Source organism: Vulpes vulpes, chromosome 14, assembly GCF_048418805.1.
Source record: "Vulpes vulpes isolate BD-2025 chromosome 14, VulVul3, whole genome shotgun sequence".
Taxonomy (NCBI): Eukaryota; Metazoa; Chordata; class Mammalia; order Carnivora; family Canidae; genus Vulpes; species Vulpes vulpes.
The window spans coordinates 27593875-27607945 of NC_132793.1; the positions used below are offsets into that span (position 1 = coordinate 27593875).

General features: G+C 48.9%; 1 protein-coding gene across 1 annotated transcript in view; it reads right to left on the reverse strand.

The window, feature by feature from the left end:
• Positions 1–5035: 5035 nt before the first annotated feature.
• ANGPT4 (angiopoietin 4) overlaps positions 5036–14071 on the reverse strand; it is a 48473-nt gene continuing 39437 nt past the window's right edge. Inside the window, exon 9 of the mRNA XM_025986065.2 lies at positions 5036–13630. Coding sequence (XP_025841850.2) covers positions 13470–13630 — 161 coding nt within the window. The 3' untranslated portion in view covers positions 5036–13469. The remainder of the gene's footprint in view (positions 13631–14071) is intronic.

Consider the following 14071-nt stretch of genomic DNA (forward strand, 5'->3'; position numbering starts at 1 on the left):
TCCCTTCTGAGCCCAGACGTGCGGGTTTTCCAAGCATCGAGAACTTCTGAGGGTTTTCCAGGCATCAAGAGCTTCTGCGACACCAGCTGGGTGTCCCACAACTGAAGTCCGTTCTGACACACAGGACCACTCTCCTTTCACTTGCTTCAAGCTCGACCTGCTTCTGAAAACCGGCTATAAAACAGAGGTTCCCAAGGCTCCCTCTTCAGGTTTGACTAATTGGCTAGAGCAGCTCACAGAACTCAGGGAAACTGTTTACTGACTAGACTACTTGTGTGTTATAAAGGGATACAGTCAGGAACCTGGAAAAGATGCCAGAGTATGTGGGATGGGCGCGGACCTCCATGTTCCCTGGGGTGTGCCACACAACCTGCTCCTCCATGTGTTCACCAACCCCGCAGCTCTCCAAACCCTGTCCTTTTTTTTTTTTTTAATATCTTATTTATTTATTCATGGGAGACACAGAGAGAGGCAGACACACAAGCAGGCTCCATGCAGGGAGCCTGATGTGGGACTCATCTCCTGTCTCCCGTCTCCATGATCACGCTCTGGGCTGAAGGCGGCGCTAAACTGCTGAGCCACCCAGGCCACCCCCTTTGAGCTTTTCATAGAGGCTTCATTACATAAGCACGATTGATGAAATCATTGGCTATTGGCCAAGGATTCCACCCCCCCCCCCCCCCCCCCACTGCCCACTGCTTGGAGGTGGGGCCTGAAAGTCTGGTCTGCTTTGGTTCCCCTGGCAACCAGCTCCCAGCCTTGGGGCTTTCCGAGAGAGTCACCTCATTAACAAACAGGTGAGTAAAGACAAATTCCTTTCACCATCAGGGCTGGAGAGCATTTTCAGGAACCAATGACAACCAACCAAATATAACAGAAGATACTCTCATGGCTCTTATTGTTCAGGAAATTCCAAGCATTTAGGAACTGTGTGCCAGAAATGGAGATGAAGACCAAATCTATATGTTTCTTATTATAAACCATAACATCACAGGAACCTAGTAAAAACCTGCCACCCACACAGGGGCGCTGGGGTCCCTAGCCTGAAGGCAGTGAGTCCTCAGAAAGGCCTTTGGATGTGGGCCATCCCAGTCAGAGAACTGAAGGCTCCTCCTACTCCATGACCCCTGGGACAGGGGTTGCCCAGAAGCATCCCTTTGATAGCAACTCTGGTTAGTTCTTTTCTTCCTCAAGCTTAACTGACGTCAGTAAAAATAGTACTTATATGCCACATGGACTATTTGTGGTCATTATTTACTAATTCTCATACCTCTGCCACATTGGATCAGTTATTACAGTTCTGTGAGGTGCTTTATAAGGCATCAGGAGAGAATGGAAAAATTACAGCAAGTCATTTTATCTCATTTTCTCATTTAAAGAACAGGGAGGTCAGCCCAGGTGGTTCAGTGGTTTAGCGCCGCCTTTAGCCCAGGATGTGATCCTGGAGACTCGGTATCAAGTCCCTTGTCAGGCTCCCTGCATGGGGCCTGCTTCTCCCTCTGCCTGTGTCTGTGCCTCTCTCTCTCTCTCTCTCTCTCTCTCTCTCTGTGTGTGTGTCTCTCATGGATAAATAAGTAAAATACAAAATAAATAAATAAATATAAAGAACAGAGACTAGGGCACCTGGGTGGCTCAATTAGTTAAGCATGTGACTCTGGTTTCACTTCCGGTCATGATCTTGGGGTCCTGAGATCAAGCCCCACATCAGGCTCTGCACTCAGCAAGGAGTCTGTCCCTCTCCCTCTGCTCCCCCCTCAAATAAAGAAATAAAATCTTTAAAGAACAGGGACAATTACATGCTGGGCTGTGAAGACTAAATGAAATATTGTGTTTTTTCTCAATTCTAAATGGTAGTAGCCTCCATGTCTGGTGGACACTATGAGGAACTTTGGGCATGAAGACAAAGCTGTATCTTGTCTCTAATGTCTAATTTGGTAACTTTTGTTCTTTTAAACAGCTTTATTGAAGTTAAATTGACATGTGATAAACTGCACATACTTGAAGTGAATCATTTGTTAAGTTTTACCATATGTGTGCACCTGTGAAACCACCCCCACGGTCAAAGTAATGAGCATGTGCATCACCCATAAATGTTTCCACATGTGTGAGTTAGAGGATGATGTGTCTCATAGCAGGGGCTCTGGAAGTTCTTATTTGTGATTTTTTAAAAGATTTATTTATTTATATGGGGGAGAGAGAGAGAGAGTGGGTGAGTGTAGGGAGGGACAGAGGGGCAGAGGGAAAGGGAGAGAGAAAACCCCAAGCAGACTCCCTGCTGAGCATTGAGCCTGACTCAGGGCTCGATCTTATGACCCTGAGATCATGACCTGGGATGAAACCAAGAGTTGACACTTAACTGACTGAGCAACCCAGGTGCCCCTGTTTGTGATTTCTCATCTCAGAAAAGATGAGAACAGTTGTTCAGGGCAGGTCACCACAGCATGGCTTAGTTGTGAAGCCCGGGGAGGACCACAACAGACACCTGACATCCTCTGCTGACTTCTGAAACCCTTCACAGCTGGGCTCTTGTGCCATTTGGGTTTCTTTACTCTGTAGGCAACAGAAACCCAACTCAGAATTGCTTGAGCAAAACCAGACCTTCCGTTGATTCAAGGAGCTGAAAAGTCTGCAGTGATGCTGGCTTTGGTGGTGGTGGGGGGCGGGGGGGGGCTGGTTCAAGACACCGACATCATCCCCAGACCCGGCATTTCTCTTGTCCTCATGCACAGGCAGGCTCATCTTGGAAAGCAAAATGCCAACAGCATTAAGCAACATGGGAGATGAGGCCGGAAAGGTAGCAAGGTGTCAGATGCTCCTCACCTCTCTGCTCAGTTTTCTTCTTTACTCTGGAGTCTAGTGGCCATGGGCAGCCATGGAAGGATTTTGAGCATGCAAATGACCTGATTTTATTTGAGTTCTGAGAAGATCCCATCAGCCAAGATGCAAGGCCAGAATGGTCATTACAAACAAATTCATTCTCTAAAAATCCTTTCTTGTAGAAGAATCACAATGGAGTTAGCACCAGGCAGCATTCTGGGTGCCTTTCTTGAGATCTCACATCTTCCCACATTGTCTGGGAAAAAAAATGTGTATTGCTTAAGATTTTAAGCCCCAAACAGCACTAGCTTAAAGAAGATAAAAATCGGGATCCCTGGGTGGCGCAGCGGTTTGGTGCCTGCCTTTGGCCCAGGGCGCGATCCTGGAGACCCGGGATCGAATCCCACATCGGGCTCCTGGTGCATGGAGCCTGCTTGTGTCTCTGCCTCTCTCTCTCTGTGACTATCATAAATAAATAAAATTTTAAAAAAAAGAAGATAAAAATCTGTTTCTCACAGGGCTGGTGAGGCAGCTCTGCAAAGTTTCCATGCTCCTTCCATCATTCTGCCTCCAGCCCAGTTTGTGGCTTTAGCCTATAAGCTCACCTCATGGTCCAGGCTGCTGGTGTGCCAGCCATCACACCTGCATCTCAGGTAAAAGAAAAGAGGGAGGGCAAAGGGTCCACCTCCAGTGAGTCAGCTTTCCTATTTTCCTGACTTGACATCTCTTCTTACATATAATTGCCCAGATACCAGTCACATGTCTTTTTTTTTAAAGATTTTATTTATTTATTTATTCATGAGAGACACACACACAGAGAGAAAGAGAGGCAGAGACACAGGCAGAGGGAGAAGCAGGCTCCGTGCAGAGAGCCCGATGTGGGACTCGATCCTGGGACTTCAGGATCACACACTGAGCCAAAGGCAGATGCTTAAACCCCTGAGCCACTCAGGTATCCCTCAGTCATATGTCTTACTTTAATATCAACGAAGTCTAAGAAGTGTGACTTTTTATGGGCACATTACCACCCAATGTAGGGTGTGTGTGTGTGTGTGTGTGTGTGTAGTTAAAAGGTTGTATATTCCTTGATACTCTTCCCATTGAGAGGTGGGGTCTAGGACCTCCTACTCCCCAGATCTGGGCTGGGGCTCATCTGAGTGCTTTGGCCAGTAGAATAGGTGGAAGTGATGCTTTTAAAATGTGATTTAACATCTAGGTCATAAAAGGCCATGTATCTTCTGTTCATTTGGCTTAGGAACCAGGATGGACTTCATGGTGGTATGACCTATTTAGCGGCATAGAGCCCTGTGTTCAGAAGGGCCATTCACTTGTTTTCATGCTCTGCTGCAGTCTTGAAATTCCTAATGAGTATATCTTTGCACTTGTGTTTTGTAAGTGAAGTCTGATGGGACAGTGGAGCGAGTGTCTATGCAAGAGGGTATATGTACGCTAGTTCCCTGCACTCTTTTTGAATATGGGTCTGCAATGCCTGCTATGTGGCTTCCATAACACACTGACCTTGTATGTAGGGTCCCAGGGCTCAGCAGAGCATTAAAACAATTAAAAATTTTTAATTGTTTTAATGCTCTGCTGTCACATCTTAGAATTCTTAATTTTCTTTTTGAGCTCATGTATTGAAAGTGTAGTCCAGTGGGACAATGGATCATGTGTGTGAGCAGAACATGCACTAAGAGTGTCCACTGCTCAGATATAGTGTTCACAATGCCCCATGACCATAGAATTCCAGTAAGCTCACAGCACATGGTCATTTGGTAGTTCTCCAAGTGGGTCAAGGTAAGTGTGTGAAGTCTATGATTGAGTAACTATGGGCACAGCCCGAAGAGGCTGTGCTTTCTATTTCAACCAGAAGTGCCTTTGGCCACAGAAAAAAGGCACTGGCATTCCAGGAAAACACAGACAATCCAGGAACTTGATCGTATCCTTTCTTATCCATGTTACTTCCGTGTATTGGCTGGCCAACCACCTGCACTGAGAATGATGACCCAGAAAGGAAGGGGAGGACAGGTCATCCCGAGTCCCCTGTCCCTTCAGCCTTCCTTACTCATGATAAGCAGGGGGTAGAGAATATTGGTAGAAGGTGTGCATATCAAGAAGTGAAAGAAAAGTGATCCCTCGGTTTGGTGCAGCATTTCCACAGTCCTGGTAAGAATGAAATATACCATACATGCACATGAGCTCTGAAATACCAACATTGTAATTTCTTTTTTTATTTTTTAAGATTTTATTTATTTATTCATGAGAGACACAGGCAGAGACATAGGCAGAGGGAGAAGCAGGGTCCTCGAGGGGAGCCTGATGCAGAACTCGATCCCAGGACTCTGGGATCATGAGCTGAGCCGAAGGCAGACACTCAACCACTGAGCCGCCCAGGCACCCGTCCCCAATGTTGTAATTTCAGTGATTCCACATGTGAGTTAAATGCTCTCACATCTGCATTCAAACTGTCATTTTACAATATAAAGATGAATGGTAAAAATTTATGCAAATAATTTAAATAAAAAACAATCCTTTAGAGCAACACAAAATAGTAAATAAAAACAGCATGACAAGTTGAGAGAGAGACTGTAGAAGAAAAGGAAGAAGTACATTTTCCTAACGTTTGAACCAGGGGCTCCCCATTTTCATTTTGCACTGAGCCCTACAAACCAGATTTCTGGTCCTGTCGGGAATGTTTGCTAATAAAATGCTTCCTCTCAGATCCAGCCATCATGGTATGAGGAAGCCATGGGCAAAAGGGCCCGTGTGGATGCTCCTGTTAACAGTCCTCCCCAAGCTCCACCTGGGAGTCATCCCAGCCCAGGCGATGGGAACAAAGCCTCCAGATGACTCCATTCCCACATCTCCCAGCATTCCCTTAACCTCATCCCACCTCCATCCATCTGGGCCTTCCAGCTGAAGCCCAGCCGTCATGGCATTGAGACACGCCCTCCCTGCAATGCCTTGTCTGAATTCCTAATCTATAGAATTTGTGAGCAAAATAAAGTCCGTGGCTGTTGTTTTTCTGCCACCGAGATGGTATAGTTTGATATGCAGAAATACCTAAACTATGTACCATAGTTTATTCATTTGGGTTGATTCCCATCTTTTGTTAATACAAATGAAGCTGCAATGAATGAATAACTTTGTGCATATATTAGGTATATTTAGGACAGATTCCTAGAAGTGGAGATTACTGTGTCAAAGGGTAAATGCATAAGTAATTTTGTTAGCTATTGCCAAATTCTTCTCTAAACTCTTATTTTCTCCCCAAATAACTTTGTGTTTATACTATACTTGTGCATATATAATCTCCCCTCCTGACCTACCTATGTACATATAGAGAAACATACATAGACAAAAATGCACACATGAAGGTACAGCCTGGTGAATTCTCACAAACTGAACATGTGTGTGTGACCCTCACGTGGGTCAAGAAACAAATAGTCCTCATACCCTAAAAGCTGCCCTAGTGCCTATCCCAGTAAATATTCCCTTCCATGTATGAATTTACCCCTATTTACCCATTTTCCTGTTGTCACTTCCAGTTGGGGGCTAATATGTTCTATACTCCTTGATTTCTGTTATACTCATCAGAGCCTATCACACAGATGTCAGGTTTGTTAGATGCTCCTTTACCCTTCTGTTGGTTTATTGTTCTCAAATTAGGTTCCTGTGTAACCCTGGGGTCCTTTCTCAAATGATAAGAAAGAACAAAGGCATGGCTTGGCTTCTATCAGTTTAAAACCTTCCCCCAAACCTTTGGGGCCAACCCTACTTGTCTGCTAGCAAGCTTCAGGAATGACAAATGTTCAATGAATAATGGGAAAGCCTGTAAATCCCACAGGCTGCACTGCGAATAACAGTGGACATCATTTATAGAGTGGTCTTTTGTGCCGGGACAGGTCTTTCACGTACAGTAGATAGGCTTTCTCTAAACTTCAAATGTCTTGGCAAGATAGGTATCATGATCTCGATTTCACTGGGAGTGAAAACCCAAGTTCTGAGAGGGGAAACAACTTGTTCAAGGCTATGTGCTCACACTGGAGGACAGGGAAGCCTGTAGGCTCTGGGCTTCACTGTGGCGCTGGCTTCCTGCTGTTTAGATCATTACCTTCTGCGTCCTCTTCTCAATCTGGCCCACAAGGGCCTGCCTACTTCAGCCCCTACCAGACCTGTGGCTTCTTCCCCTTCCTGAATGCTCTGAAGCTTTCCCCTGGGCCAGCCCCAGGGCCTTTGGATGTGCTGTCACCTCTTCCTGGAACACTGTTTTTCCTCTTCACCTAATTCATCCTCATCCTATAAGGATGCTGTCCTTGCTCCAATAGCGCCATATATTACCCTCTCATATTCATTGTACTTTAGGTTGCTTGGTTAATTTGTATCGAATTTCTGTCTATTTCTACCCACCCTGGACTATAAGTACCCAAGGGCAAGTGTTGATCTGTCTTGTTCATGGCCATGTCCTTAGTGCCTGGCACAGTTGCTGGCACATAGTAGTTAGTAAATACTTGATGAAGGAAGGGGCCATCTTATTTGAGTCTTATGGCAACCTTGTGAAAGAAGGAGAGCTGGATTGCTCACTCCCTTTTTATGGATGAGGAGAGTGGGGTCCAGAAGGGAAATGATCAGTCCAGTCTTCTGATTTGTGGACACAGCCAGACCTGGGCGGCTGTGGTCCTGATGCCTCTCCCAGACACCCAACAGGCAGGTGAAGGCAGAAGGAAGAGGCCTCCAGCAGCTAGGAGGTTTCATCTCCCCAGATTAAAGTGGCCTGTCCCTGTCCCTCCCCTGCTCAGGCCACAGGAGGAAGGTCAAGGAGGTTGATAAGGAAAAAAGCTAAGTCCTACTCAGAAAAGATTTGGGGGTGATGATCCTGTGGCCAAGTGTTCTGAAGCCAGGGCAGGGAAGTCAGGAAGTTAGAAGCAGGAAGGAAGGTCCTGTCCCTGCCCCAGAGGCATCAAGCAGGGACAGTGGGCTTTTATTTTCCTGTGTGAGTTTCAAGCACTGGCTAGCTTCAGCTTGGCAATTGCTTATGTATTCATTTATTTTCCTTTAAACTTGGTCACAGGGAACATAAGATCGAGGTGAAGGATGCTCTGGAGCAGGTGATTTGGATCCAGAACCCCCTCTGTACATTCTTATGGTGTGACTTTGGCCAAGTGACGTCACTTCTACGGGGGTCAGTTCCCCGTTTGGAAAGGGGAGAGATGATAATAGTACCTATCCCATAAGGTTGTTGTGGGGCTTCCACGGAGATTCTAAGGGAAGTTCTTCACGAGGTGCCTGGTACAGAGAAATAATCGGAGACAATATCAAAGAGAGCTTACTAGGTATAGGCTCTGTCCTAGGTGCCTTATAATTTGCTAAGCCCTCATGGGATTTTGGAGGCTTTTACATTATCCTTGTGAGACGCAGAAGTGGACTTGGGTCCAGCTCTCTGCAGAACCAGAGGGCTGAGCCACTACACTGTGTTACTTCCAGACAGTAGCTACCGCATACTCGGAGTTCCATGCCACAGGGATGTGAAAGTCCAGTGGAAATGGACAGTTCCCCCAGGACAACTGGGGGATGGCCCACTGGGACCCTTTTTGCAGAAGGTTCATCAGGCCCAAAGCCTCTGAACTCCAGTGTAAGAGCAGAGCAGAGGTGGAGCTAGAAAGAGACTTGAGCTGGGTGGTGAGGAGCCCTGATTGCAGGCTGAGCACAGGGTACTGGAGAGCCCCTGGAGGTTTCAGGCAGGGGAAATGACATGACTGCAGGCTAGGAGGGAGCAAATCTGGATAGGGAGCCCTATAGGGAGACTGCTGGGATATTCTGAGCAAAAGGTGAGTTCGGAATAACGAGGGAACCTGCTGGGGAGGAAGCAGTGCTGGATATCCTGTTTCCCTTCCCGCTAGATGGGATATGGCACCTTTGGGTGTAGTGGCCCAGGCTGGAGAGGGAGGCAGTCCACCAGCCATGGACTGCTCAGCTCCAGACCTACGGGCAAGAAACATATTTAACCTACTGGATTTGGGGGTCTTTTTGCTCCAGAAGTGTAGCTTGTACCGTAAGTCACTGTGTGGCAAGGCACTTGACTTCTCTGGGCCTCTGTTTCCACCTCTGTAAAATGGGTAATACTAGAACCCATTAGAATTCAGAGATGGTACATGTAAACTAGCATGGAGGAAGCATATAGTCAGTGTCCGGTGTTCCCACCCTAGTCCCCCTAGTTGACTCTGTGTAGGACACACTTCAAACTTCCCATTTAGCCTGAGGGCAAGACCCTTACTTTCTCTTCCTCCATGTGACTTGCCCACTGGCACCCAGTGTAGGGCAGTGGGCACAATAAGGCCCTTGACTCAGAGTTATCCAGTAACAGGATATGGATGACTCTCGGACAGAGATGATCACTCTCCCAGTATTTTACAGGGAAACTGAGGTCTAGAGAGGGGCAAGAATTTGCCCCAGCTCCACAATGACTCAGGCAAGGTGTGGCTGGATTCGGTCCCTGGCAGGCATTGGGGTGGGGAGTGATCTCTGATGTAGGTGCTGGGTGGGGCACTATCCCAGCACCCTCTCTCTTGCTCACTGTGGCTCTCTAGTCACACTGGCCCCCTTGTAGTTCCTCATGATCACCTCAGGGCTTTTGCACTTGCTGTTCCTCCTAGGGAATCTACTCTTCCTTGGCTGCCTCTTTCTCACTGTACTAGTCCTCAATAGAGGGCTTTCCTTGATCACTTGATGTTGGACCCTCTGTGATCTGTCTCCGCCTCCTGTTTGTTTTCTTTATTTGCAATATATTAATTTGTCAATTTAACTTTATAAATTAAAAAAAATTTTGGTGTGGGCCAGCCTCTCCCTCTAGCCTGTTGAGTTCTGAGAACAGGACTATCTTGTTTGTTCCATCCCAATCACCAAGCTTGGCCTTGACCCAGGCAGATCCTCAACATCTACTTGCTGTGTGAATGAATGCATGTGTGCATTCACATGCATTCTGAATTCTAATGTTCCAGGCTGAATTCTAATGTTCCAGGCCTGGCTGTCCACCATCACATGGAATCCACATGATTTCCCTGTGCACTAGCTCCCAGTGTCCCCAGTGTGCAGACGGGGAGAGTCTGAGAGTCTTCACAGGGTAGGGAAGGAATGTGTTGAGTGCTAAAGGCCATTGGACTTCGGTGACCTCAGGACACAGGAGAACCTCCACTGCGTGACCCTGCATTAATCTAACACAAGAAAGTAACACGTTTATGCTGGACACGGCCTGGACAGACTCCATTCTCTGAAGCGCTGCCCCATCCAAAGATGCTGCTACAACGCTGTTAGCTTTCTGAAGCATCTTTAAATGGGAGAGGTGAAAGCTCTCGCAGACACCAAGGGGGAGGGAAATCTGAAAAATGGGGTCAAATCCCCCCAGCCAGCAAGACAAACCATCCTGATGCCGGCTGTTCCCCTACTCCCTGCAAAGGGCCACCTTTTACCTCGGCTATGGTTTTGGGATAGGCACAGTGAGCTCTTCCCCTAGTGTGGAAACTGCTTTTGCGGAGGACACGCAGAGATCTTAGGAACAATGTGATTAGGTGCCAGCGGTAAAGGCAGACAGGTCTTGGAGAGCTTTCCAGAAATTTCCTTCAATCCTTGAAATAAGTGGAGGGGACCCTACTCCAGTATTTTTGCAGTTGGTGCCAAAGTGCCCCAGAGAGGCCAGGATGAGGGAAGCAGCATGTGTGCTGGAGGTGATGATTAGCTGTGCCACCTTGGATGAAACCCTTTCCCTCTCTGAGCTCTAATTTCTTCATCACTAAAATGGGGAGAAGGCTGGTCTAGTGTAGGGAGAGGTAACAAGGATTCTGCATAGGAACCTGCAGAGTCAGGTATCCCAGAAGATAGTTCCTATGAGTAGTGACCCGGAGAGATCCAGCCAGGGCCAAAGCCACCAGCCGTGCCCCCACAAGGGCCTGTGCCGCCTGGAGTCCTGCTGTTGGTCTTGTTCATAGCTGCTGTGGGTTGGCATCATGGTCAGGGGACTTTTTGAAGCCAGCAGCTGCTCTGTCCTTAGTGCACAGATGGGAAACACAGGCTCAGAGAGAGCTAGGGACTCTGCTCCAGGGACAAAGCCAGGACAGCGAACCAGGGTCTGGCATCCCTGGACAGGCCACAGCTGTATCCTTGATAGTTGGGGGCAACCTGGGGGTGAACTGGAGCCTGGAGCCAGAACTTGGGGGTGGGGATGTGGGAAATAGGAGTCAGAGAGATGGAAGGAAGACAAGTGATCACCAGTCTGGAAATAGTGCCTGGGAACTGCTAGTCCACAGGACTTGGATGGGACTGACTCTACCCCTGTTCAAGGCATGATTGGGTGACCCAGGTCTGGTCATTCAGACTCACAGTAAAAAGGACAGAGATGGGCACAGGAGCACCAGTCTCAGCTGGAGAAATTCATGCCTTTGCTGGAATCACTGGGACAGGGGAACTCTGCTTAGCTGGGGGCACATGAGCCCAAGGCTGCTGGAGTCACCTGTCAGGAGAGAACCCGACTGAGAATAAAGCCGACGTGGATGTAGGGCTGAGAGGTGAAGAGGGACGTCACTTGAGCCCCTGGATCTAACTGTGCCTGAATCCACCCCTAGACTTCTGGGTATGTGAGTCAGTCCATTCCTTAGGGTAGAGTTTCTATCCCTTGTGCTGGAGAGTCCTGACATGGAGAAGGAAGGAAGGTAGGAATGAAGGATGAGTATCTAAGAACAGGCATCCGAGGGTAACCCAGATCAGCTTCTCAGCCTTTTCTAGAAAACAAGTACAGACAGGATTTACGCTTTCATCCCACCCAGAGGAGTCTGTCCCTGGGGCTCACAGCTTCGCCTTCATCTCCTTTCCCCTAGCTGATAAACTCTGCAGTACAAACATAAATGCCATGGATTAAAAAATAAGTGCTCACCTTACCTGGGTCCAAAAGAAATGGGGCACATACTAGGGGTGGATTTCCTCCCTCCATTTCCCTCTTTGGGAACTAACCTTTATTAGGCATCTGTTCATGCCAAGCCCCGTTACAAAGCTGACATACATGGTTTCATCGCCTCCTGCCATGGCACAGCCAGGAGGGAGCGTCATCTCCACTACACAGACAAGGCAACTGAGGTCTTGAGAGGCTGAGCCAGTGGCCTCAAGTCCAGGAGCTGGAGCAGGTCTGCCCAATTCCAGAGCCTGGCTCACGGCACGCCACGGCTGGTTTTTTTTCCAAAGAGCTCAGTCTTAATCCTCGCTGGCTTTGCTCAGGGGCCTGGCTGAGGTGGGACTCAAGGACAGCCACCCACCATCCATCCCAGCCCCATCCAGGAGAAAACCTCCTGAAGACAGAGGCATACCCTTGTGGAAGAGCAGGTTGGTCTCAGCTGGTCTGGGTGTTGGCTGAAGATGGCAGGACTGTGCTGGCCTCATCCAAACTGAGGAGGGTGACTGTGATGTGGTGGGCGGCAGAGTGGCCGTGGCCCCTGTCTGACCCTATCCTCCAAAAGAAGCTCGTGAGGAGCCCCCGGTCTCCCAGGCCCAGGCAAAGGCTGGCTCTGCCCCATGCTCCCACCTCCCTTGAACCCCCAGCTGACTGTTGGATCAGATGGGGAAAGAGGGCTAGGGTCCTGGCTTGGAGGCTGGAAGGATCTAGACTTGAAGATGGGCATCCTGCCCAAGGCAGAGTGGACAGATCCAGCAGTCCTTGAACTTGAGCCGACGTGAGCTAGGGTTACAGGGAGTGCTGAGAAGGTAGCCTCCAGGCAGAGATCTGGCTTTCCAGGGCCAGAAGGAACCTGGCAGGACCCCAGCCCATAGCACAGATCAGAAACTAGATCCTTCTTCAGGGATGGCATGTGTCTTCTTTAACCCAAAGCTTCTTCCAGTTGTTTTTAGAGGCTGTTTGAGACCATCACTGTGCCTCTTGAGTGCAGATGGGGGTGGGGAGATGGGGAGATGGGGCTCCTCCTTATCACACTTGTCAGACATTTTCCAAGGGCATCTGCAGCCCCAAGAGAGGCTCTGGGATAAAGAGGGCCTGTTTTCAAATAAGGACACTTGGAGAAAGCTGCCTACTCTAACCCCTTCACAGGTGGTCAAAAAGCATATCACTATATTAAAGGCTCTGACAAGTCCTGTAGCTAAGAATGCCTGTTTATATGGATTTAACCACGTGTTTCCCTCCCTCACTTTTCAAGGGGAGCCTGAGTTATTCTCTCTGGAATACATTCAAGGACATGCTAGGGGTAAAGAAATCCTTGTTAGATTTTCTGAAGCCCCCAAAGACTTGATCTGAGCTCCAGATGCTGAGGCCTCAGAGGGGTGGGCTGTTAATTCCCTATTTCTTTGAGGACCTAAATTGAGTATGTTCTCAGCTCATTCAGGTTATCGTGACCCTCAAGCTGGCAGGGTAGCCATGCTGGAGACAGAGGGAAGAGGACAGAGGGATACTGTAGAGGCAGGATCCCCCCATAACCCCTGTTTCACTTGAAGGGAACAGGGGGCAGCTGACCTCCTGTCTCCTGGGCAAGGAGTGCTAGCTCAGGGGACCCAGGGTATCCAGGACAACGCCCTGGCACTGTGTCCTGTGTTTGGGTCCGGCTTGCCCAGGGGATACCAAGTCCCACCTCTTCCTATGTCCAGCCTCCAGGCGTAGCCACTTGTCAGATGCTCACGGGACGCACCATCATGCGAGTGGCCCGCAGCGAGTAGCTGGGGCCCTGGAAGTAGTGCCAGCGGATGCCGTTGAGTTTGCGCACGTGGTGGCGAGCTGGGTAGTAGATGCCGTTGAGATTCGAGAGGCCGCAGGCATCAAACCACCATCCTGGTGCGGGGAGAGGAAGATACTTGGGGAGGTGGGGGCCAGCCAGTGGGCTGAGGGCAGCCTGCTACCCTGGGGACAATCAGGGCTGCTGCCTCCTCCGGGAGGCCAGCTCGCAGGAGATGGGACGGAGTGGATGGGCATGGCCCTGGGAGACTCCCAGGGCCTCTGCTCAGCCTGCAGCCTCTGCATCAGCCCCCTGAGGGCCCCCCGAGTCTATGGGTCTATGTCTCTGTGGGGTCTGTCTGGATCTCTCTGAAGTCTGATGTATCTACTTCTGTTTTCTTGCCTTTCCTGGCCTGTCTCTCACATACTGTGTCCGTCTGTCTCTCTGTGGTCTGCATTTACCTCTCCATCTCTCCCTCTGCACTTCTGTCCCTATGGAGTTCTTTGTGTCCACTGTTCTGTGTTCCTCTCATCTGCATCTGTCCCTGTCTCTGTCGC